Raw genomic sequence first — 26,766 nt, 5'->3', positions numbered from 1 at the left:
CTAAGTGCTATCAAGCCTCTCAATTGAGATCTTTAACTATAAATAGTTTTTTGCCTTTTGTATTGTGCCCAGATCCCATTTCATGCAATTCGAATACAAATTCCTATGCATTGAGGACTTGATTTATACGGAAGTATTTATATGGAAATATTCCCAGTTGGTGTTTCTCATCTCTTGTCTTCTCTGAGCCTCTTCGTACATTCGCTCTTCTTTTCATCAGACTGCAGTTCCCCGGAATGGATTGGGAGAGCGAGGTCGGGTTTCGTTTTAGTTGTTTCCTGGCTCCACGCAGCGCCGCTCTGCTGTCTCTCCGGCGTGGACCACCGTTGACAGGCTCCACGGGTGAGGCCCCGGGCGGCACGCGGGGGGCGTGGCCTGACCACGGGGCGGGGGCGGGGCCTGTCCGCGGAGCTAGACTGGCGGCGCGTCCCAGGTCGGCCGCTTCCAGCCGAGCCCCCGGCGACCGCGGCGGTGGCCCGAGCCTGATACTCGCGGGCTCCTTGCGGCTCCAGCCGTTTCCTCGCTCACGCGGCGCCATCTCGCCCCGCTGGAGAGGGAGACCTGGCGGCGCTCTGCCCGAGAACTCCGGTGTCTCAGCCTTGGGGCACCACCGGAGAAAGCCAAGTGCCCGCAGGTGAAGCCGGCGTCCCAGCCCACTGACAGATTGCACCTCTTGGGAACCTCGACCGCCGAGCCTTTTCCAGCGCCTGCAGCGCAAGGCGCGCGGGGAGAGTGGGGTCCACGGCGGGGAAAGGAGTGACCAGGACACCGATGATGGACGCACAGACCTGGCGCGTGGGCTGTCGCTGTCTCCTCCTTCTGGCTCTCGTTGGGTCTACCCGAAGCGAGGGCTTGCAGAGCTGCGAAGAAGTTCGGAAACTTTTCCAGTGGCGCCTGGTGGGACCTGTCAAGGGGCTGCAGGATTCGCCGCGGGCAGGTAAGGCGCGGACTCGGCGCGGAGCTGTGCGTCTGGGCGCGGGCTGGGGCGTCCGGAGCGCCGGCCCTGCGCTCCCCAGGTTGTCAGAATGGCCCTTCGTGGGAAGATGACCTTTGAGGCCCTCCGGCCGCGCAAGGTGAATCCTGGGGAGGCTTCTGGGGAAGCGCGGCGTGAACATCCCGAGCGCAGCGCAGCTCCGGGGACGCCCTGACTCCGCCTGCGGCTGAGCCGAGCTCTGGGCGTTTGCTTCCCGCCCGGCTCCCTTAGTCTCGGCCGATGCGCTGGAAGAGGCCGGTAAACCTGCCAGCGGGGGACAGCGCGGCCTGACCGCGTTTTTGTTCCGCGTGGGAACTTCCCCAGTGCCCCGCCGGGGGGCCTCGGTTGCTGCTTTCTCGTACGGTGGACGGAGTTGGGTTGGTCGCTGTAAGTTTGGCAGTAAAAACACAAAGCTGCCTTATCCTCCTTTGCTGGAGAATGGGGCACTGACAAGGGCGGCCGGTCTCCTCTGTCATTAAGACTCGCCCTCCCTGGTGTGACCCTTAGCTGCCCCTCCGCGCCCGGGCATCAAGCCCTCCTTGCAGGAACCTAAACTACCCAGTGTGTCTCTCGGAACCACTGGGTAGATGCAACGCCTGAAAGATGTGCCGGCAACAGGCGATCAAACAGAATGCATGGGGGAGCCACTTGACATGGATGAGATCTTCCAGAGATTGAAAGGGAAAGAATACAGTAAGTGTGGCCAGCGTCGATTCTGCTTCTGGTAAGCGCGTGTGCCTGCACCTTTACCCTGTGCTCCGCTCCCCCTCCGCGCAAATTTCCTTCTGCGGGCGGGATTTCCAGTTTACATTCGGTCTGGAAGAATAGGTCTTAGTTGTCAAACGCGACAGCAGGTGTCTGGAGCTAAGATCTTACTGAAGCAATGCACTAAATCACGAGGCCAACACACTGACAAATGCTGTGAGCTTATTGGTTGGACGAAGAACTTGTGGAGGATGCCTGGGTCTAAAATCCGTCCTCTGAGTTTGTTTGTACGGTGAGGAAGCTTGCTCTTAGCACTATGGAGCTGTAGCTCTTTCTCTTGATTTCTTTGCTGGTTGTCAACTCAGTTCTGGAGTCATCCCACAAGGAAAATCTGGGCATTTGCGCCCACCGAAACCATTTTAGTTTACAAGACTAGTCTTATAAACAAACACACAAATATTTATTTGAATACCTATTCGGTACTAGGCACTTTTTCTATACTACTTGAAACAACATAGTTGGATATTCTCAGCTGAGGGCAATTGTGTTCTCAAACGATACCATCCCCTTGTAAACCTGTCTTCTTATTTCGGTGCATTCGTTTCATTAAAAAAAAAACCCCTCAGTTGTCAGTAGCTAATGCAACTAAAGTGAGTGTGTGTGTTGGGGCAGGGGACTTGGTGAGGGCATTGAGCTGTGAAATCCTCACCTGAACCATAGATTTTGCCCCCAAGATCCCATAATTTTGGCTGATATGTTCAGTAAATGTTGCCAGTAAGGCCTTGATTTCACCACCCATCTCATATCTCAGTATATCTGGTACCTGCTAAACGTAATACAGTGACTAGAAGGTATTACATTTCTAGAACCTTGTGTGTGTTTCATCTCTTTTGAAGAGGAACTTTGCAGCGTATCAGTCACTAGCATAACATTTTACTGAAACTGAAACTCTGTCCTACAGAGAAGGAAATGGTTGTACTTATTTGTGTTTGATGTACATGACACACAAAAAAGAGCCAGGATGGCAGGCATCTTCTTTTCTAAGGCATTCTGGATTGTTTCCCCATTGCTAGTACCTTTCTTTACCTGTAGCTTAAGGGCGATGGAGGAATCCTAGCAGCACCTACTCAAGGGGCCATGCAGGGCTGCACTCTTAGGGACATCAGTGGTGCTGGTGAAAAACAGTGCTGAATTCTTTTGATATTTGCATTAAGAAAAAGTCACGTGAAAGTATTATTCTGAATCAGAATCACCCAATAACAGGCACTCACATCTGAATTTGGTATAATCCTGAATGTTTATCGTTTCTCTATTGTTGGTCATTTTTTATTTGAATAATTAAATGAATATTAAACTGTTTCTTTTAACAGGCACTCACATCTGAATTTGATATAATTCTGAATTTTTATCATTTCTCTATTGTTGGTCATTTTTTATTTGAATAATTAAATGAATATTAAACTGTTCCTTTTAACATTGATGTCTCTTTTCTTTCCACTAAAAAAACTTTCATTCCCCATTTGAGTAAACCACACATACCACATGGTTCATAAATGCTTTTCTTTATTTTTGTATTTATATGTGATCTATAATATTTAGCTTGATTGAGTATAATAGTTGAATCTTATTTTCTAAAATTATCCTCAATCTCAAGAGAGAACATAGTTAATATCTAAGTAGTCATTCTCACATAAGAATACAAATATTAATATTCTTTTTAGCAGGTGTATGTATTTAGCACATAGGCTTTCATTGACTAAAGCTAATACATTTAAATTTGATATTTGTTTTCCTTGAAAGTTAATTATTTTAGTGCTTTCTTGCATTTCTTGTCCACAAGTAGTTAATTCCTGAGATGCCTGGCCAAAATGCCACTTTTAAAATATAAGCAAGTAGAATAACTTTTTACAGTTTCATTCTATATTTGTGACTTTTACATCTTCTGAAAACTATGTTACCCAATTCGAAATTACTAAAATGGTGAGAACAGCCATTTAAGCTGTTTCTCAGATTCCCCTCACCTTTGTTCTCTACCCTGCTCCAATTCTTTTAAGCCTATTGAGCTCCTAAGGATGTTTGGATGAGAAATGTAAAAAAGGAGAGAAGGTGTAAATGTGATTAGAATTACAGATTTCCCTGTGTTCTGATTTTATTTCCTAGGTAGTAGTCAAGGTGCCCTTTGCTCTTGTTTATTTCATTCAGAAAAGACCTGTTAGTGAAAGTGTCTTTTAAAAGGTCCTTTTATTTTTATTTTTTTTATTGGGGAGAAGAGATAATGCTTTCCCATTGAAATTCTCTTCACACAGGCATTGTTCACACATGCATTATTTCCTTTTTTTTAAAGACGATAATTCAGAAAGGAGAAGCTTATAAAAATCCAAGGCTACCTTCAGATTTTATATACCAACTAGTTTTAAAATGTGGATGTTGCTTGATACAGAGAGTAGCGTGTGAAAGATAACTTTTTCTTGGTAGCTTTGGCTGTAAAAGGTATAATAAAAATAAACTGAATGTGGCAAAGTTAAATTCTAATACTATAGGACACTTTAAGTAGTACGCTATAGTTCTTTTTTTTTTTAAACTGCTTTCATTATAATCCAGTCTTATATTGGCTTCAAGGGCAGTGTTGTTTTATACTGATACCCAAGAGAAACAATCTACTTGGTGACCTTGGAGTTTGGAATTATAGACATTTGGGTTCAAAACCTGGTCTTGGCACCTGTAGCTCTGTGACCGAAGTTAATCAGTTGTCCTCTTTGAACCTCCATTTTCTCATCTGTAAAATGGGAATGTTAGTTCTTAAAGGCATGTTGCATAGATGAAATGCAATAATACATGTATGTAAAATAGCACAAATCCAGGTACATAGTAAGTGCTCAAAAAATGTGTTGCTGTTATTACAGTTTTTTATTTAGTGTCTTGATTGTAACTGAACTTGACCTTTAAGGGTGAAATTTTAGTTTTGGATCTCTATAAATCAGAATGTGTTTTATAATAACTAGTTTTTTAAAAGTCACAGATGATTGTTTTTAAAATTGGGAAATATGTTTCTATCTAAAATGATACTTATTAGGTCATGGTGAACATTTTGTTTCTTTTCATGAACTAATGGAAAATCAAAGAAACCTATCTGAAATGGTATTTATTAGATTATGGTGAATGTTTTGTTTCTTTTTGTGAACTAATGGAAACTATAAGAAAGAAACCTATCTGAAATGGTATTTCTTAGGTTATGGTGAATATTCTGTTTTTCTGTGGACTAAGGGGAACTCTAAGAAAGAAACCAAGCTGCATTGCACCACTGCTAGCTGCAGCACCCATAGCCACTGGTTCCACCACCATCCTGCTGTCTGTATTCAGGGACGTGAAGGAGTGTGTATGAGGTGGCTTAGGGAGTCACATCATTAGATGGCTGGTGGCCATAGTCACTCATTGACAGAAATCTCAATTTGGGACTCTTGTTTCTCATGAACTAACCCCTTTTGCTGCTTGGGCAGCATGGTTATGGTGATCCAAAACCATAAAAGGGACCCACAGGCTGATGTTGGGCAGATTAGTAATATCAGGATTGTCTTGGGTTGAAGTCCACCAGCCAGGAACCACCAGAAACAGGATGATAGTCAAACAAACTAGGTCTTACTTTCTGCAGCAAGGGACGTCGCACAGCTCAGGAACTGTGGGTGCCTTGGTTAGAGGCAGTTGAAAGGGGCTTTTTATAGGATTTGGCTTTGAGCTGGGTGATTACAGGGGTTTAAGGAAGCAGGGCAATTCAGGAATTGGGCATCTTCATAACTTACCTAGGTGTTAGGAAGATTAAGATGGGGGTAGTTTTCTTTAATGAAGAAGCAGTAGTCACTCTTGCTGGTCCAAAGAGGGGGATGTTTAGTTACTTGTGTGGTTGTAGGGTGTCCTCGTGGCTGTCCTGCTGCATCACAGGTCTCAAGTGGCTTTGTCTCATCATTGTTTTCCTATTCTGAGCGTGTTGTCTCTGTTGAGTTGTAAACATCAAGCCCTAGTTCCAGTGTCAGGGAAACTTGTCACTTTCTCCTCTGGAATATCTGGTGTGTGCTTCGATGTCTAAGAAAATGATGTGCTTCATTTTTATCCAGGCTTTTAGTGAAGCTTCATAATGGGGAAGCGAGTATGATTTTCTACTTTTGGGCCGTAGAGTATGACTCTCCATCAGGGCCTGAATTGTACAAATCACATCCTATTCCCTCATAGTCAGTTTACTAACAAATGTAAATGTTGTGGGTGTCCCCGTCCTCTCTCCATCCCAAAATTTAAGTTCCTTTTTGCCAAGTGTCCAACATCCTGTATTTGTATAATTGGCTTTAAGGAGGGGTGCAATTTAGGAAACTTAAGAATAGCATTTTATAATTATTCTATACTCCCCCCAACCATGTTTCCAGCTTGCTAGGACTTTCTAGAATATGGAATTTGGCTTGTCTGATAAGAACACCTTCCTGGTCTATAACATTTCTTTTATCATTAATTGGTATAAGACCAAGAGTAACATTTCAACAACCAGATACTACTTGTAAACAGACATGACTTATAAATCAATGGCCTCTTGATATAACTGTTCAAGAAACCACAAATTCATTTTGTTAAAATGGAGTCATGAGAGAATTCATTCATATACTTTGTTGAAATAGATTGTGAACGTGTTACCCTATCTACTCCGTTAACTAACAAGAGCGATTCATTTTAATAGAGAGTAGCCATTTTCCATATCTACCTTTCTTTTACAAAAGCCTGACCTTTAGAAGACAAGACATCACGAATTGTGCCCTCAATTCTTCTACTTTTCAGCTTTAGAAATTTCAAATTTTACCAGTGGTACTGCTAAAATCATCCTAAAATGATTAGTCATTCTTCTGTGAATCACAACAAATATCACAGTTTTTGATTAGCCTTATCAGGTTCACATATGGCTGCCATGTAAGTTGAATGTATAATACACTTTTTCAGAAAGAAAATGAGATTTTGTACTTTCATGATTTTATGAGAGTCTACATTTCTCTTGAAAATTTTAAATACTGAAAAGTACAAAGAAAGCAAAAATAATTTTACCATCAGAAATAACTACCAATAACCCTTTGAATTATCTTTTCAACACCTTCATCCATCCTCTGCTCAGCACATAAATATTTTTTGAAAGAATGTAGAATCACTTTTTCTTTCTTTGTAACATGCCTTTTCCAATCATAAACATCCTTCTAAATATGTATTTTTTTAGTGACTAAGATTCTACTGAATCACTGTACCATTAATTGAATTCTCTACTGTTGTTGGAAATATAGGTTTCCAATATTTGCTACCATAAAGTCACATGGCTAAGGACATGAAAGGCAAATGTGCCAAACTCTCACCCCACTCACAGCTTTGTGATCGCCTTATCTACATTCATTCCGCTTCAGGGTTTTTCAGTGTCAGCACCACTGACCTGTGGGGCTGGATAATTCTTTGTTGTTGGCAGGGGCGGCGAGTGCTGTCCTGTGTATTGTAAGGTGTTTAGAAGCTTCCCTGACCTTTAGCCCCCTGGATGCCAGTAGCAACACCTTTCCCCCCCCAGTTCTGATAACAGAAGATGTCTCTAGACTTTGCCAAATGACCCAGGAGAGGCAAAATCGTCCCGACTGAGAACCACTAGCATAAATGTCCAACCTATGGGTCCTTCACATACACACATTATACAGCTGGCTGGCTTGCAAGCCTCAGGTATCAGCTTAAATGTCAGCTCCTCAGAGAAGCCTTTCTCAAGGTTCACTGAACTCTGTTCCCTGCTGTTTCTTTCATGGCACTTTTCATGGTGCCATATTTCTTTTCTTTTTACTGTTGATTTTTCACCACTAGATTGTGTGCATGTTGAGGATAGAGAACATGCCCACCGAGATTGGTTTCATGGATATGAAACGTATACAGTCACACAGGGTCCCACACTCAGAAGGGCCCTAGGCTTGGTTTAATGTCCTGCTGTTACCATCTTGAAGTCTGAAAAAGGGTCCTGTGCTTCCTTTTTGCACTGGGCCCTGCAAATTATGTAGCCAGTCCAGCTGTGTACCGTGTTCACTGTAGAATATCTGGTGCCCAGAACAGCGGCTGACACAAAATAGGAGTTGAAATGTTTGTTGAATACTTTAGTAAAGCTTCAAGGAGCCTCTTATTTCATCTTTTGAACCTCTCTGATTCTTAAGTTAAACTCTAGAAGTCAGTCCACAGGTTTTGAACGCCCAAGATTCTATTGATACAGTGATATTTTTTATGTTTTATGGTGTTATATAAATGGGTTAAAAATTGGCCCCTGTGTCTTTTACTTCTTCACAGCTGGTTGGGACCATTAGCCCAAAGCCCACCGGTGCCAAACTCAAATTTTTACAGTTCCAATTGCTTTAAATATAGCTCAAGTAAACATATTTTTAGTCATTTAGAGCCTGCCTGCTTTGCAAACCCCACAAAGCTAAACTTATCTGCTAGCCATATAGATAAAATAAACTCTGGTGCTGTAAAAGACCCCAAGTTGCTGCTGCCCTTTGAAGCTCTTTGACTCAGAGACTTCCCATCTTGCTGCTAAGCAATATCACCTAGACACGGGGGCCCCCTCTCCAATACCCCTCTCTCCTGGGATTTCCCTTGTTCTCTTCCTCTTCTGGGTGGTGGTCCTGCACCAATGTCTCGTCAGGTCTCCTGCTGTGAGGGACAGCCCCTCTCGTGCAACCTGTCAAAGTGGCACCCAAATAAAGCTCATTGCATACTACTGCCATCATGAGGTCCTGTCTTTTCCTTGACCAGCCCTGAAATCCTCACTCACCACATACAGATCAGTATTTAGTTATTTCTAATATAAGGTTGGGACTCAAAAGTAACAATACTGAGTTTAAATGTGTTTCTTTCCTTCTGCTAGGCTATAGGCTACTTGAGAGCAGGAACTGTGATTGATTTATCTTTTTGTTCTGTGATTAGGCCAAACTTAATAAATCCATTTTGATTTTTAGAATTAATCTTATATTCATACTTACCCAACAGGCTCAATTTATTGTGTTTAATTATGTTTTTTATGCCTGATATTAATAGAATGAGAAATGTAGATGGTGAAGTTTTAAAAAATATATTCTGATCTGGGCTTAGTTGTGTTGTTGAATAAATTGTTTGTGTGGAGTTAATATCTTCTTATGTAACTGCCACAAATTTTATAAAGTGACCTAATGCTTTTAAGTTTAAATTTAAAGAAATTTTTATCTATCTTAGCTAACATTTTTGAAATGGAGTAAATTAATTGCCAAACCAATGTCTGAAAGAAAGTTTCCTCAAATGTCTTGCAAGGGAAGGAAGATTATTTAACATTTAAGGATTCATCTGCAGTTGTTATCACCATGTAGACAGTGTGACTGATCTGCCTTAGAACATTAATTGATCTATTATTGGAAGAATGGAGAAAAATAAAGGTGACCAACTATAATTTACAATTGGCTGGGAGTTAGTCGGTTTGTGTTTTATTTGAATATATGTTTTGCAAAATTGTTTCTTTCCATGAGAAAATTAATAGTAAGGAACTGGAAGATGATTCAATTTTTCCATCTCCTACCCTGATTAATTCCATGTTGGGAAAAAGTACAAATCACTTACCTATGGAATTGTTCCTGAGCTGGGAAGATTGTTTGTTAAAGGACACTGACTTGGGGACTAGATTCCATGTGACCAAGTAGAGAGGCCACAATCTTTCAGAGGAAGCAAGAAAATAACTGCTGTTAAATCACAAAACATGATATAAGGTAGCAGGTATAATTTGTCTCTAAAGTATTTACAATTCCAATTTTAGAACTACTCACCTAGCCTTTAAGACTTCTTTTCAGTGATATCTTAGAAAAAAACTTTTTTTTTCTGTGTGAATTGTGGTTGGTTATTTTTTTAGGATATCTTAGAATTGGTTTTAGGAAATTTTACCTAAGGATTACTTAAGTCAGTGCTAATGGGACATGCATATTCTGGTATGGTTCAGCTAGTAACTTAAATATCTTTCAAATACAGTCATATTTAAAAGCTAGTAAACATTTCTTGTTTCCTAATTTAAATTGCTTATTATTCTTTTTAGGATAATGGGTTTGAATTACTGGTTTTCCTCTCCTGTGCTCTGATAATTAGATTTACTTTAGTTTTTATAATTCTGTATGGCAATATAATGAAATAATCTTTGGCAGCTATCTTTTTAGAGCTCATAGTCTTTTGTTTTTCCTTGTCTTATAGTTTCAAGGGACGTCAGTTCATAATTCCTTCAGTATAGTATTCATTTTGGGAGAGGCTAAGAACTGAGAAGAGAGTTGGATAAAAAGCATATCAAGAGTGTGACTTCACTGATCAAATGAACGTAGAAATTATTTCTGCATGTCCTTGTTCATAGCATATATACTCTTTAAGTGGAAGATTGTCAGTATTAAATTACCTGTTCAGATTTATTTGCTTTTTGAACAACTCTCTTATTTGGCAAGGTTATACCAAGTTACATTTGGTTCATTTTCTTTTGATCATTGAAAATGTCTGTGTTTAATGAGCTGAAACTGAAGTAGGTCAATAAAGTGAAGAGATTAATAGTCTGTTCTTCACCAGGCTTGGAATACAGTTTACTCTGGGGGGTAAAAGTCATTTTTAAAAAAAGATTTTTTGATTAACTTAAAAGGTAAAGGAAATAGGAATAACATTGAAAGAGTCAAAAAGCTGAGGAATCCATGAATTCTTCAGAGTGCTCTTTATTTATCAGGTGAAGATATGTGGGTCTGGATTTGAATAGTTAAGAGCTTTAGTTGCAAAACAAAACTAAAAGTTGCTTTTTACCTTTCTAAGTTTAGGGTCACAGATAAGCTTGAAGTTGTTAAATATTTAATATTTAATTTATCTTTGGACATATCTTACATAGAAAACAAGGAAAAATGGTAAGTATGACAAAGCATTGAAAAGTTGTCATGGGATAAATAAATGGGAAAATGAGACATTTTAACTTATAATTTGTCCCATATTATGGTCACATATTTTAGTGAATACCAATGAATTTCGTTCTGAAATAGTTTGGTCTTGACTACATCACTTATTAGCTATGTGACCTTCAGCAGATAACTCAACCTCTCAGAAAATGTTTTTCTTTCTTCACAGGGATAGTATATAGGCTGTTCCTTTTCCCTTTCAGTGGTTTATGAGGACCACATGGTATGTTGTAAAAGCTTTGTAAACAATAATATAATCCACAGTAATATAGTTAATTCTGTCAATACTAGAAATGTAATTCTTAGATACATTTAAAAAATTCTTTATATGAGATCAAAGAGCAGGCAAAGTAGAGATCCTTTTTCTTCATGCTAATAAACTTCTAAACTTTCAGATAATTTTCTCCCATCACTCACTCTCAAAGTATTTATCCTCTACTCACAGAAACATAGTCCATCCTTTCATTCTTTATTTAAGTTAATAAGTTACTTAATTGTTTATTGTTTAATTCTAAGGTAAAATCAAATTTGTTTATTCATATTATGTAGTTTAAGATCTAAAGACTGGTCTTTTGTGAAATAATGTCATTTAAATTAATTCTATTAAGATCAAGAGGGAGGTACTTTGCCTGGAAACACCTGATCAAATGCGAGCAGGGAGAGGCTCTGCAGCTCGTGATTGACGTCATTAGGGGGAGTAGGAGTTAATTTTCTACTGCGTTTTGTCAACGTTCTTGCATGTCATAGTGCTGCTGGGTCTTTTTGTGTGTCTTCTGCACTGGGGATGAGAACTTTTTTTCCATAAAAAAGGCACAAAGGTGGAGCATGCTGGTGAGTCTCTGCTTGCCCCTTTAGATGGACTCTCCGTCCTGCTCTGTCCCTGGACTACATCAACGCATTCTTGCCTCTGGCAGCCCTTGGAAAGCAGTGGCTGGAGAAGACGACTGGGCAAGTGGAGTGTGGTGCGTTCCAGGTCTCACCTTGTGGGGTCCCGGCAGCCTGCCTAAGTCCCTTTACCTAAGCACACAGCTCCTCTCAGGCGAACTCACTTCTCTCTCTGGATTCTGGTAGCTACTTTCTCCTCTTGTCTCCTCTGAGGTAGTAACAGCCCCTTCTCCACAGTTATTAGCCAGGGAGTATTGCAGTATCCTTTATAGGTTTCCTATACCCTGCCCTTTATAAAAAATTTTATTGAATAATTCTATTTGAGATACCAATTTATTTCCTTTCAAGATCCTTCCTGTATGACAAAACTTTACATACTTTAGATATTTAAACCCATAGCTTTCAGAGATCATTTGATTTGTAATTAAAATATATAGAAACACAAATCTGTTCTAGAGTTGAATTATAAATACTTTTAGAAGTTCTAAGCAACGATGATCTCTCTATTCATATTCAGGTACCTCGTGATCATGCTTCTGTTAATTAGTTGTTTCTTTCCTTCCGTTTTCTCTCACCCCTTTTATGAAGAACACTGGTGCTGGCTAACTCTTTAGGTTTCAGTTGGAAATTTGACTAAATAGATAACACCCCAGAATAAAACAGCAGTTCAATCCCCACTGACTCCACTAATTCAATCAACAACCAAATCTCACAGAATCTATTTTACAAACGTCCCCGTAATTTCCCTACCCACCACCATTGCCACCACCATGCTTTAACCTAGTGCCTTCTCATGGCTGGATTACTCAATCAGCCTACATCTGCTCTTGGTCCTTGCCAGTTCATTTCCCAATTAATTCCCAATGAAAGTAAACCTTATCTTTATTTCTCATGTTAAATCCTTCAATGATTTCCCATTGCCTTTCTCTAAAAAACAAACAAACAAAAACCAGCAACAAGAACAAAAAAGAGATTCTATTTGAATACGTAATTTCTGTATAATCAAAAAATAAAATAAACATCACAGTGAAATAAATGGGGGGAAAACTCTATGTCATTTCATCTGTAATACACAACAACCAAAAGGTTAGCATCCTTAATCATGCATGAGCTCTTATAAATTGGTGACAAAGACACTAATATTCCAAGGGAAATGAAAAAAGAACATAAAGAGGAAATTCAAATGATTAAATGACTAATAAGGATATGTGAAGATGATTGACTCAAGAGTAAGAGAGGAAAACCAATTTCTTAGGAATATCACATTGTCAAAGATTAAAAATACTGATAGCTAATGCTCCTGTGATTGTAGGAAATAGAGCACTCTCATCTACAAATACTGAGAAAGAAGACTGGTGAAGACTGTCTCTACATTCAGGGAGAATTTTGCATATATCACTCAAAATTTAAATTTTGTATACCCTTTGCCTACCAATTCCAATTTATAGGAAAGTGTTCTAACAAAGTAATTGGACAAATTTAAACGAATATATATACATACATAAGCAGGTTTATTGCATGGAGAATCCACAGCTAATGTCAATGCCTATTAATGTTTATTAAATGATAAATTATGGATAATCATGTGGACATTAAACCCAGAGAGGTAAAGCTATGTAACCAAAGTGACTCATGGCCCTATTGAAAGGAAAAAGCAAATCATGGCTCTACTTAAAAAAAAGAAGGAACCTACTTGCGTATCAATTTATGTGCAAACATACCCTAAAACAACATGCAGAAAATACCATTAATAGTAAATAACATTGGAAAGTAGAGTTAGGAAGAGAAAAAGAAGTTAAGACGTAGAAATATACTTTGTAAATTTCTCTGTCCTTTGAATTCTTGAAAAAATACGATGTTTTTTCAATGATACAGATTTTTAATTTACCCTGTGATTAGTGAAATTAATGAATTTCACTATGTGATTCACACTTATGGGAACATTGAGATGAAGCTATTGCAATTCCATGATCTGAGCATCTCTGTGTAATAATGAGTTCAAGGCTCCTGGGCTTCAGTCCAGTGGCAGCAATGAAAACAGGCAATCCCATTGCTCTTTATCCTAATGGTCTTGACTTCTTTGATGTAGCTTATCAGACCCGTCATGATCTGGCTTCTTCTTCTTCAGCTTTATATGCTCTTTTTCTCCCCATTTGGAAAGGTTGGTTTTGATCCTGAGCTACCATAAATAAAGTTGTTCCTCACAGGTTATTTCTGGAAGTACTGAGGTGCTGTAAACTAACTTCAGAGCCAGGAATTATTTCTGAAGTTATGTCTGAATCAGGATACCTAGTTATGGCCATGTCTTTAAAGGCAAATGAAAACAACATTTCTCTTTTGGACTATTGTGATAGTCTATTGGTTTATTGGTCCAGCTTTGTCTTCATTGGAAGTCATTTTGCATACTACTTAAAGGTGATCTTTCTAAATGATAAACCTGGGAACATTCCCTTCTACATCAATTCATATGTTCAGATTCAAGTGACAGAAGCCCAACCAAAGCTGTCTTAAACTAAAAAAGGAATGCATTGGAAGTACATTGAGGCGTCTCAAGGGATAGTGAAGACAAAGGAAGGGCAAGGATTCAGATGAGGTAAAGAAATGCAAATTGGGACTAGAATGTTTACAGATCTCTTATTCTTTGTGGCTATAGGCTTTATTTTTTTTTTTCCTGCTGCAGAGCACCCATGTTCATATAGCAGAAACTATGGTTGCCATATAGCTTCTCCCAAAGGAGAGAAACTGGCCCAACTCTTTTGCTTTACAGGTTAAAAATTTCAGGGAGAGGATCACATTATAGAGTACAGAAGGTTTTTTTGTTTTTGTTTGTTTTTTTCACTTACCACAAAGATGAGCTGGGAGGGAAGGGGAAGGAGGTCCTAGAAAACATGTTCAAGTCATGCATACAAATCCAGAGGTGTTTGGCACACATCTTTCATGGTTCCCCAGTGCTGTGGCAAAAGCCCAAACTCCCACGTATTGCATTTAAATTTTTCAGTGATGTAATTCCTGCCTTCTTTTCCAGACTTGTCTACTTATCTCCACTTTCTCCCATCTTACCTCCCTCTTGGGAGAGGTAATCCACCTTGGGTCCTGTGTCTGGTATGTTTTTACTAAGTATGATAAAAATGCAAGGCCCTGAGTACCCTTTACTTGGACCATCTCTGTGTTGTGTGTGCAATAAGCAACCTTGAGGGATAGTTTTTCTCAGGACAAAGACCAGATGTTTTGACTTGCTATTGGTGAATCCCCTAAAAGATCAGTGTTTCTCCCCTGTAATACAATCCATAACATATGCTGGTATTCATATAGAACTCCTGTGGGGCAGAGTAAGCAATATGATGCTCATGCTCTTGCTTGATGTGCTGAGAGTCTCTTGGTTTCTGTCAGCATCCATGAAACAGTATGTTAACCTGGAATGAATAGACAGCCAGATTTCTCCAGGAAAGATGGATTTATTTGGAATCAGCAGTGAATTGCAATTCAGGGTCTGCAACCACGGCAAGCCACGTGCAAGTCCACATGGCAAGGAAAGGAGAACACTTCTACAGAGGAGAATGGGAAGTTAGGAGGGCTGTGGTAAACAAAGAACTTATTGCTTTTCATGGCTGATTCTTTGCTAGGAAAGAAAAAGAGTCTTTTCTTTTTCCTGTTAGGTTCTGCTATCATTGAAGGGCCTGAAAGCTCCCCCTTTTGGTCTCCTGACTCTGTTTCATTGAGGGTCTGTTTACTCATTTTTTTCATTTCCCCCTTTTGATGAAGATCTTTCTCTGAATTGGGCGATTAGGATTGACATGTATACACTGATGTGTATAAAATTGATGACTGATTAAAAAAAAAAAAAAAGGAAAAAAAAAGATCTTTCTCTGAAAGCATCACTGATCAAGAGTCAGGTTTGCTAGTTTCAGTGGTCTTTTGTCTCTCAATGTCAGGAATGACCTTTCCTGGATGTAGTGTCTCATGTTGGAGGGAAAATGCACAGATTGGAAACCTATTGAGGTCACATTTGAGTAACAAGGAGGGGTAGGATGGAAAACACTCAAGCACTCTTAAACTAAAGTCCATGTATTTTCAAGATCATAGACAATGGAGATCATCTGAAGTGCTATGTCATTATCAAAAGTTTGACGACAAACTTCCAGCAGGCCTGGTCCAGGTATCTTGGGAAAGCTGACTTATCAGATGTTGTCTGCTTCAATTCTGGGAAATCTTTGTTTTTGGGTCACCAGATGATGTACAGGTCTAGTCAAGGTTCAGTGCTTTCTTACATGTGTCATGTGAATCCAAGAGTCTATTCCTTGGAGTTCGGTGATATAAGGGTTGGTTAGCAGTACCTTATAGGGGCCTTTCCAGAAGGGTTGCAGAGAGTTCTTCTGGAAGTATCTTTTCCAATAGACAAAATCTCCAGGTTGCAAAGTGTGATGCTTAAGGTCTTTGCCTCCCTAGGGTACACTGTGAAAAGATTGCTCTGCCAAAATGTGGTTATTTTTAATAGAAGCAATTAGACCTTTGCAATATTGGAGTATCTCCCCTTTTATTGATTGAGGGTCAAAAGAAGCAGGAGCCAAGTGCATTTGGCATCCTGTGACTATCTCAAAGGGTGAGAGCTTATGAGTTCCAAAAGGGGTTGATCTGAGACTTAGAAGGACCAATGGAAGTACTTTTGGCTAAGGTATTTGGAGGGCCTCTACAAATTTTGCCAGTTAAGTCTTATAATGCTATTAGTGCATTCGACTAAACTGGAGAATTGAGAGTGGCAAGCACAGTGAAAGTATAAAACCGGCCAAACATCTCAGACTTGCTGAAGTGCCTGACCAGGAAAACAGGTTCCTGGATCCCTGTGAAGTTCAAGAGGGGTTCTCCAGGTAGGGATAATCTTTTCCAAAAGGACTTTAGCCACAGAAGAGGTAGTAACTTGTCTACAAGGAATAGACTCAGTCTAGTGTAAGAACATACAGACCATGACTAAAACATATTTATATCCATTGGTTGGAGGGAGTTGTATGAAATCCATTTGCCAGACCTCGAATGGTCCATTAGCCAGTTCAAAATGTCTAGGAGCAGTACTAACAGACTTCCATGGGTTGTACTTTAAACAAGTGGGACAAGTGAGGTAGGCACTTTTTGTGGCCTTATTAATGTTTCCCCACCAAAGTTGATTCATGAAGGCTATCATTTCGTTAGTAGACCAATGGTTTAATGCACGTACAGTGGTGAGGAGTGCAAATTTTAGAGTCTTCAGTAAGACTGGGTTGTTATTTTGTCCAAACCAGAGCTTTTTTTTTTTTTTTTTTTTTTAAATAAAAGCAACAGTTGTTGAATTTTCAATCTGTTTTTTTTTTTTTACCCCTGAGGCCAATTGTTGGGATCCTCTAGTCAGTTTTTCTAATTATAATTTGGGGAAATATCCTGTTGGACCATGACTAGGGGTTTGGCTACTGTTGGTCCCTTTGAGGGCATCATTCCTTGAGGAAATATCAGCAAGTTGATTTCCCTTAGCTTCCCAAGAGTCAGGTAAAAGTATGGCATCTAATAATTTCTGAGCATAGGGGCCATTTTAAATTTTATTTCTGCTGGAAGTAGGGAAGCCATGTTGCTTCCACAACATTCCAGAATCATGAGCTACTCTGAAAGCTTATCTACTATCAGTATAAATATTGACATTTTTGTCCTTGGATAAAGTGAAAGCCCTTGTAAGAGTGTATAATTCAGCCTGTTGGGAAGAATCAGCCATAGTTAAAGATACTGCCTCAACAATATCAAAAGGAGTTGCAATAGCATATTCAGCACAATATTTGCCATTGTTACTTTTTAAGTAAGAATCATCAGTGAACTATGAGAAGTCAGCGTTACCCAAAGAAATATCCTGCAGATCCTCACAAGGAGTCAAGAGGTGGTCCAGCAGCATTAAGCAGTTGCAAGGGACTTTGTTGATGACAGAGGGGAGAAGAGTGGTAGGGTTAAGTTATGTGTAAAAGAGTTATGTGAGGAGCAGTTAACAAAGGGATTTCATAAGAGATGAGGAGCCCAGTTTAGAAATGTTGAGTATGATGAGAATTCAGGAGAGCTTCTACTGCATGAGGTACACAGATGATTAAAGGGGATCCCACAATGATTTTCTTGGTGGCCTTAACTAACAGGGCAGTCTCTGTAATGGATGTCAGGCAAGGGGATATCCCTGTGTCACAGAGTCCAATTGCTGGCTATAATACCCTGTGGGTCAATGGTGATCCCTGTGTTTTTGGATGAGTACCCAAGTGCATCCCCTTTCTTTTCGTATGTAACAAGGAAAAAGGGAATCTGATAAGTGGGATGCCCAAGGATAGGTGTGTTCAACAAACTCTTCTTTAAGGCCTTGAAGGCTATGTCATCTGGTTCTTCCCATAAAATTGGGTCGGGATTGTTATTGTTCAGTAAAACATACAGAAGTTTGGTCATAAGAGAGAAATTTGGAATCCAATTTCAGTAATAACCAACTATCCTGAGCCTTCATTTACTGGCGCTTAGTTTGGGTTTTGGGAAACTTAGGACACCTAGAAGTGTATCTGGATTTAGGTGTAGTCCTTGTTCTGATATCCGATGTCCTAAATATTGAACCTGGGTTTGGGCAAACTGCAATTTTTCTTTGGTGACCTTATGTCCCTTTTAGTATACAAGCTTTACAAGTGGATGTTGTCTTCTTGTGAGGGCGCTTGAGAAGGAGGGCAAAGAAGCAAATCATCTACATATTGTAACAAAGTAAAACCTCTAGGAAATTTTATATAATCCAGATCAGCCTTCAAGATTTGTGAGAAATAAGAAAGACTCTCAGTAAAACTCTGAGGCATTACTGCCCTGGTGAATTGTTTTTCTTTCCAAGTGAAGGCAAAAAGGTACTGGCTAGCTTCAGCAACTGGTATGCTAAAGAATGCACTGCATAAATCTGCTACAGTAAAGAATTTGCTTCTGGTAGGCATGGATGTCAGTAACATAAGAGGGTTAGGAGCAACAGAGAATCAGGGGATAACAATGTTGTTTATTGCTCTGAGGTCCTGGACAAACCTCTACCATCGGCCCTTAGGTTTTCTCACTATGAAAGGGGGCTAGTACATCATCAGTTAGTGGTTTTGCCCCATAAGAAAGGTGGTAGCTGACTCAGTCGGGACAAATGATCAGTATTTTCAGAATCTGCTTTTATTTGTTCCGTCAGAGACAGAACAAATAAAACATGTCAAAGGGTCATTTAAATTCACCTGGTCGGTTACTCTGATGACTATTTTCAAATTCTAGAATTATTCCCTCTTTTTTGGAGGAAGAAACTGCGGCATGATACTTCTCAAAGAAGTCTCAGCCTAGTAAATGGATAGGGGTGAGAGAACTAAGGAGAAAAGGATGGATATCTCTTAAAGGGCCTAAGCAAAAAGGAATAGGTTAAGAGACAGGAACCTCTTGAGGGTCATTAGAGATCCCCACTATTGGAACTGTTTCAGTATTCTGGGGCAGGGACTGTTTTATATTAGTGGGGTTGGGCACCGAAAGTTTGGCTCCAGTGTCAGTCAGGAATGGAAGAGACTGACCCCCAATCTGGAGACATGTTTCCCCAAGCCGATTAAGAGGGAGGCTTGGGAGGAGCCCCTGTAGTTACTCAGAGCCCGTCACTGAGAATTGGGAGGATGTTGGAGAGGCTGGTTAGAGGGCTGCGTGTGTTTAAAGTGCTTACATTTGTAACAGTCTCTTTCCCAGTGTCCTGGCTCTTTGCAAATAATAGCCGGAACTAGGAGGGTTTGGGTTTCATTTAGGAGCCTTCATTTATTGGAGTTGAAGATTAAGAAGTTTGATGGTCTTCCTTATAGGCGACTTATCTAGAGTGTGAGAGAGCTGGTTTGCCAGATTAACTGAATCTGGAGTGGACATAGTTTCCCATTCCATCCTGGTCCTTTTCACTAGAAGGGAAAGGTCTTGGTTCAGCCCATTAATAAACATAGAGTTAAAAACTATCCAGGTGAAATCAACATCTGAAGGAAGACCAGAATTTTCTTTAAAAGCAATCTGAAGTCAATCATAATCTTAATGAATAGGTTCATCAGATTTCTGTGTTCAAGGCTGACTATTGTTCTACTCAAACAGGCTTTGGAAAAGCCCTTGGAATCGCTCCCTGAGGTTGCCTAGTGATTGCCTGAGCCTGATCATATAATAAGATAGGGGGCTTTTTTCCTGATTGTAATTCTAGAAACCTTCCAGGACTTTGCTAATTGGTGGTTTCCATCCAGTGCTGGCCCTGGCCTTCACCAGCAGGCATATGGACTAGCTATTATAAGTCAGAGAAACCAGGTTGATAAGCTTGAATGACTACATTAAATTCCTCAGCAAATCTGTGAGGATCTTTGGTTACTTTGGGAAAATCTTCAACTGTGGCTTGCAATTCAGCTTTAGTCCAGATTTCCTTTTAGTCCAGATTTCCAACAACTGGAGAGACAAGAGAGGGGGTCAGGGCATAAGAACTCCCTTTTCTGGCCTCCTGACTCTAACTGGTTTCTATTTAATTGTTTTCACAAGTCACATGCTAGCTTGTTAACTTGCAAGTAGGAAAAACTCCCAGACCCTTCACACTCCCCAGCAACTTCCCCCCGCACACACCGTACATAGACCTGGTGTTCCATTTCAACCATAGCTCAGTGCTTTTGGTTTCCCCAATGAACCATACCTTTTCATACATCTCACCTTTTGTCAACTCTCTGTAGAATATCATTCCCCCCCACTCCCTGCTTTTCTGCCTCTAATCTTGTCTGACCAATCAGAACTCAAATTTGTTTTGCTACTTATTAGTTTTCTGAACTTAGACAAATTTAACCATAATAAACTCACTTTCTCATTTATTAAACAGGAATATTTTCTACCTTGTTGTTTTTTTTTTTTTTTTTTTTTTGGTAAGGATACTATAAAGCATCTAGTTAAAAAATTATTCAAGATAAAGCTCAAAATCTCCTCTGACACCCTCTCTTGTCTCTCCAAGAAGAGGAAACCATTTTTTCCTTTGTGCTCCTGTAGAACCTGGTACATACTTCTTTCATAGCACTTTGTCACATTAATTAAATTTTTTACAAATGTGTCTCCCCCTAGGTTGAGCCCTGGAGGGACAAAACTGCATTCTGTCCTTCTTGGTATCCATAATAACTATCACAGTGTCTTGTACAGAACAGGTGTTTAATCAATATTTGATGAATTCATTTGATTTATTAATCAAAATAAGGAAGAGGAAATTACTCTACAATTTAACACAGGTGGAAGGAAGACTCAGCATCTCTTGAATACTCCCCTGAGAATGGGGGCTAAGAGCCCATTTATGCTGTAAGGCTGCCCACTTGCACCCACAACTCAGGAGCTTACACATTTATCAGCCTTTAAGATGCCATTTTAAGAATGCTGGTTAGGGGCTTCCCTGGTGGCGCAGTGGTTGAGAATCTGCCTGCCAATGCAGGGGACACGGGTTCGAGCCCTGGTCTGGGAAGATCCCACATGCCGCGGAGCAGCTGTGCCCATGAGCCACAACTGCTGAGCCTGCGCGTCTGGAGCCTGTGCTCCACAACAAGAAAGGCCGCGATAGTGAGAGGCCCGCACACTGCAATGAGGAGTGGCCCCCGCTTGCCGCAACTGGAGAAAGCCCTCGCACAGAAACGAAGACCCAACACAGACAAAAATAAATAAATAAATTAAATTAAAAAAAAAAAAAAAAAGAATGCTGGTTAAGTTGACCTCAAAAAGAATAACCAGCAAAACCCAGACTATGATCTGCTGCCTATTATTCCTATGGGCTGTTTCATTAGTGTTCTTAGCAGGAGGGTCTCACTAGCTCGGGAGCAACACTGCATCCTGAACATCTTTCTTAAAGAGCCACAGTACATATCAATATTAAAGCTCTGGGAAGTACTACACCTGAGAGAGTCTATTTATTTGATTCTTAAGAAAAAAATTTATTTGCATAGGGAAAGAGTGTTTTTTTCCTCACTCACTTTTTATTTATTCTCCTGGGACATTTTTACTTAATACCAATTAGGGAAGCTCTTCTTGAAAAAGTGGATGGAGCAGGTGGAGAGACTTAGAAGGCGGGATTTTTAGGGGATTTGAGTGGAAGGATGCGTCTAGTATGAGGCCCAGTTTTTGAAGTAGCTTTCAGAGAGTAGAAGACAGTCTGCAGGGAAGAAGGTACCACATGGGGCATGTCAGTATGGAGCTTACTCTGGTATATCTCGGTGATAATGTACAGTAGATAGTTGGAAGTATGGGTCCAAATATCACTTGAGAGAGGGATGTACATAAAGACATGGAGATCATTAAGTGTGTGGGTGAATTCCTGGGAGTAGAAGTTCATTCAGGGACAGAACTGAGAGGCAGAACCTGCATCAACACAAATAATTAAGGACTAGGAGAAAGCAGATAATCCAGTGATGGTCTAGAAATCAAAGAAAGGGAAGGGTTTTGAGAACTGGGGAGTAAGTATTGTCCAATTCCACAAAGAGGTCAAGAGTGATTAGAAATGGATATGTGTCCCTTGGATTTGACAACGCGGAGTCCACCAGTTACCTGGGTGTGTGCACTCACCAAGGAGTGGTCGGGTCAGACTTGAGACGGCAGGGCTGGCATGAGAATGAGGTGGAAACAATCAGTTCAGACCACCCGTTCGAGAAGCTGAATTCTGCAGAGAAGAAGAGAAAAAACTAGAGTATAATTGGTCGTTCTTTTGTGTATGAGCGTTTTGCAAAGTACACTCTTTATGAACATGTCTACAGCTTAAGAAAGAGATGAAATGAGTGCAGAAGTGGTGACTTGAGAGACAGCCATAATTACCTAAGGCCTTTTTGGCTGTGTTAAGGATTTTGGACTGTATCTCAAGAGCAATCGAAAGTCACGGAAAATCTTTTAGCATAAATGCCATGATCAGATTTGCATTTTTAAAAGACTTTTCTTGTCGGTAGCGTATCCATTTAAAACTTCTTTTCTAGGTTTAAGATTAGAGTGGTGGTAGTACAGGTGGAAAGAAGTAAACTTAAAAATTATTTAAGAGGTAGAATCAATATGATTTTGATTTCTTCTACTTATCTTGCAACAGCAATCTATTAAGGTGCTTCCCACGTACTTTAAAAATTGTACATCCAGCTGAAATCAGTCCCGAAAGCAAGAGGAACATATTGACCTTGAATTCATGGCTATTTGAGTAACCTTAATTACATTGCATGTTGTGTATGGCTATTCAAATGACATATGCTTCTCACTGCATAGTTAATAAAGTCTCATGCTGTAGCTCCCTACTATCTAGTTGTAGGTGAGTTATAAAACTTCTAGATGAGCTAATAATCTGAGCCAGAAGGAGTCAAGCCATTCAGTGTCTTAAGTGATCTCAATTAGCCGTAGATCTCTACATATGTGTTTGTATCCTAGCTCTTCTAATACTAGTTTAAATCAACGTGCAGAGGTTTATATAATCTGAAAATAATAGTGGGAAAAGCAACATGAATCTAAGTATAGAAATGATATGAAAAGTAAGAGTAGGAAAAATAATATGAAATCAGGTATAAGATGAAGACTTGAAATAGCGTACATTTTAATCAGAACACTTGTGAGCTGGGCTGAAAATTTTGGCTCTGAATTTCCTGTTAGCCACTCAAAGAATAATGCAATTAGTTACATATTCAGAGCAGTTATTAGGAAGAACAAGTAAGGAACAAGAAGTTTTCCATGGGTCCTTTTAGAATAGATTATGTGATGATATAAACAATTTAAGCTGGTAGACGAGATATCTTTAACTGATAGAGAAGACACATATGGAATATTTGGGTAGTGGTCTTCCTGGCCAGGAAGAGACAGTGCAGAGGAGACTCTTTCCTTGTAGTGAGAAATATCATGATGCCTGACAGTATGGTGTGAGATTGAAATTAAGTATTTGGTTAGAAGAGAAGAAATGATCAGGTCAAAATTTTAAAGATGCTCATAGATCCTCCTGATGTTCATGACCTATGGAATGCTTTTAGCAGAGTATACGAAGCCTGTCTAGGCTGCTTATGGTAAACAACCCTCAGAATTATTTATGAGTTTATGCGTCATGGGCCATAGGAAAATGTCACTGTCAGTTATGTAATTATCAGAGTATAAAATGGAGATAGTTTGTGACCAAATAGCTCTTCTTGTTTGAGCCACTGCTTAGTAACCTTTCGTGTTAACTTTGGGCCTGGGTTTATGTTAATGTGACAAGGAGGGAGCTGGGGAGCTGCAGTGATGGCCTCAGACTCCTTCTGGCTTTACCTGTGTCTCACAGTTCCCTGCATCCCTAGAACAGTTAGTAAAGTTTGTGATTCTGTGAGTCAAGTTTGTGATTCTGTGAGTCATTGCTTCTGTGAGTGGGATTTGATAATCCAACTCTTTTTCTTTTTAATCCCACTTTCTAGGCTAGTGAACTTTCAGATGTGTGGGTTTCCTTTGTAATTTAAAAAAATTTTCTACATTATATGCCCTAAAATTTCATTTTGTCAGGGAAATGATAACATAACCATTTTCAATAATCAAAGGTAGGTGACCATCTTATATTTGATGAGAACATAGCTGCAATCCTCATGGAATAACCCACCTCCCCTGTACCTCTATTTCTTAAAGTTGAGAAATCAAGAGACTCTTGGCTTTTTGTGTGTCAAGCTGTTTATTCTTTTTCTCTTTTATTTGCCTACCCCCAGTGCCAGCAGCATAATTACCTATTTATTCCTACTATTTCCTCCTTTCTATTATTTGTTTATGTTTACCTTTTGATGTTTTGTGAAATAACTTCTTAATGTGTGCATTTAATAAAATAGTTCCTCCTCCTTAAAATAATGTATAAATAAATTTATGAGGCATCTTTTAGTGACTTAAAATGGAGAAAATGCAAGAGTAGATCTTGGAATGCAACTCAAGGTCTCACTCTATCAGGCATCATTGTGATCCTACCATAAGCACATTTCTACCAGTCATTATAAATCAATATCACCTCCCATAGTCATCCAGAGGGTGAACAAGTAAACACTTTCAAGGATTGTAGAATCATCCACCTTTTTCTCTTAGCTTCTGTTCAAAGAATCTGCTAGCTTATTTACTTGTGTATTCTGAGGTAGAAACTTGTTAAATGTCATAAAGAACTGCTAACAGTTATTTTGGGATGTGATGGTCCTTTTTTACAATTATGTACTGTGAGGCATACCTCTTCAGGAAGTTCCATTCTAATAAAAAAGAAAAAACAAAACAGCACGTTAAGAAGGAGATAAACTTTTTAAGGTGGAAACTTTTTAAGGTGAAATTCAGAATGTTAGCATTTTAACTCTTCCTTTTTCCTCCCCATCCTCCACATTATGATAAAAGTCATTAAGCAATAAAATAGGGAAAACATGTATCGTTTTATGAAAACCACAGTGGAATATCACCCAAATACCAAAATATTTGACAAATTTCTCCATGATAAAGTTCATGGAGGTAAGAATGAGGGAGGGACCAATAAGCTTACAGTTTGCTGTAGCTCATGGAAAAATAGTTGTTCCAGAAGTCAGAAATGTCACCCTAACGCAGCCTCACTAACACCTTTTGGCTCAGAACTGTAGGGTCCACCAGGGAGGTGGGCCATGAGACAGCGGATGAGAGGAAAAGTATTGATTATACTGCTGTTTCCTAAAGTGTTCCCCGTGTTGGAACTCACAAAGTATATGTGCACCCTAACAAGACTGGCATGCCAAGTGAAGCAGGGCCACTGCTAATGTTGATCCCAGCAAAGGCAGGGGTACCAGCTGAAGAAGGAAGCATCACCCTGGAGACCCTAAAAAATAGTATAGAAAATTGGGCAGAGCCTTGAAACTCCCTGTTCCACAGTGTCTTCCTAATGCTGACCCTTCCCTATCCCACTTGGACTCCTGGGTCGCCCAGCTAGTAAAGAAGCATGACTGAAAACATTTATTAACATTCGTTTCTGGGTCTGAAATTCAACAACAGAAATCTAAAAATTTAACAAACTTAATTGCAACTCCAAATACATCATAAAACAGATAACTTCTATAAGGTACATGTAAAAATGGAAAACCAACTGGACTTGTAAAAGATCCAGAATTTCAGTCTGAGAGATGTTTAATAAAAAAGAGTACCTCCTAATTTCTCATTCATATTTCATGTTGCATTCATAAGACAAAACTGTACATCTTGGAAAATAATCTGAGACTAGAAAAGGATTCTTGAAGGTCAGATTCATGGTTTTCTTAAAGAATGCAGTGAAGCCTATGAAAAATAAGCTAAATAGAACCTGAATGACTGAATTAGAAGATATGTTTAGAAGTTCCTCCTGAATTATGAAGAAAAGGTTAAAGTAATGTAAACTATGAACAAAAAGATGAGAGGAGTGCAAGATACAGTCGAAAGATCCAACAACTGATAAATATGTCAGGGTGAGAGAGAAAAGAATAGGAAAGGCAGTCTCAGAAATAATAGAAGAAATATTATGGAGTCAGAGACTTGAAGCATTATGGTCTAATATTTTAAGTGCATGGGCTTTGGAGCCTTGCTGCCGGTTTCAAGTCTTGGCCATTTATTAAGCATTTATATTATTGTTTTTGAGGCCATTTTTATTATTGAAATGATTTATAGTCTGGTAAAATTTTTGAACCATTAGTACTTTAAAAAGTCATTTAAACTTATAGTCAGAAGAAGAGAGGTTACTAAAAGGACAAATAGGCAGGTTGAGGTTGGACTTCTCTACAATACTGGAAGCTGGAAGATACAGACTTTGGAAGGAAACTGTATTTAAGATAGTAGGCATCCTCAGATACACAGGGGCTTAAAAAGACTACTGTATGCATACAATTCCTTTTTTTTTTTTTTACTTAAAAGTTTCTAAGTCAAGTAAGAAACAATTAGAAATAAAATAATCAATCATAATACATACTTGGAATAAAATGGCCAGTGATAGGAAACAGAAATGAGTCATTATAATTATTTTGTAAATGAAGAAGATTTCTGACCTCAGTTTTGTGTAATGTTTGCAAATAATGATTCTAAATCATAAATCTGATATTAAACTTATGGAGGTAATAAGAAATATAATCTCTTGCACTGTAATAGAAGCAGGATGGGAACTCATAGCAGTTGATTGGTTTTACTTAGGGATAGATTTCTGCAGACTTACAGGATCCTGGGGACCTGCAATTCTATTTCATCATGACATTGCTGGATTTTCTTGGGACAAGA

At 39.4% G+C, this 26,766-nt stretch overlaps 1 protein-coding gene across 2 annotated transcripts in view; it reads left to right on the top strand.

Moving 5' to 3' along the window:
- Window positions 1–514: 514 nt before the first annotated feature.
- The window catches only part of GPC5 (glypican 5), a 1,093,847-nt gene continuing 1,067,595 nt past the window's right edge, over window positions 515–26,766 (top strand). For both annotated transcript variants that reach the window (XM_061170941.1, XM_061170940.1), the window contains exon 1: window positions 515–937. In XM_061170941.1, coding sequence (XP_061026924.1) covers window positions 772–937 — 166 coding nt within the window. In that variant the 5' untranslated portion in view covers window positions 515–771. The remainder of the gene's footprint in view (window positions 938–26,766) is intronic.

Source organism: Eubalaena glacialis, chromosome 16 (assembly GCF_028564815.1).
Source record: "Eubalaena glacialis isolate mEubGla1 chromosome 16, mEubGla1.1.hap2.+ XY, whole genome shotgun sequence".
Taxonomy (NCBI): Eukaryota; Metazoa; Chordata; class Mammalia; order Artiodactyla; family Balaenidae; genus Eubalaena; species Eubalaena glacialis.
The sequence above is the reverse complement of the archived record's forward strand: the minus strand, read 5'-3'. Positions and strand labels throughout refer to the sequence as shown.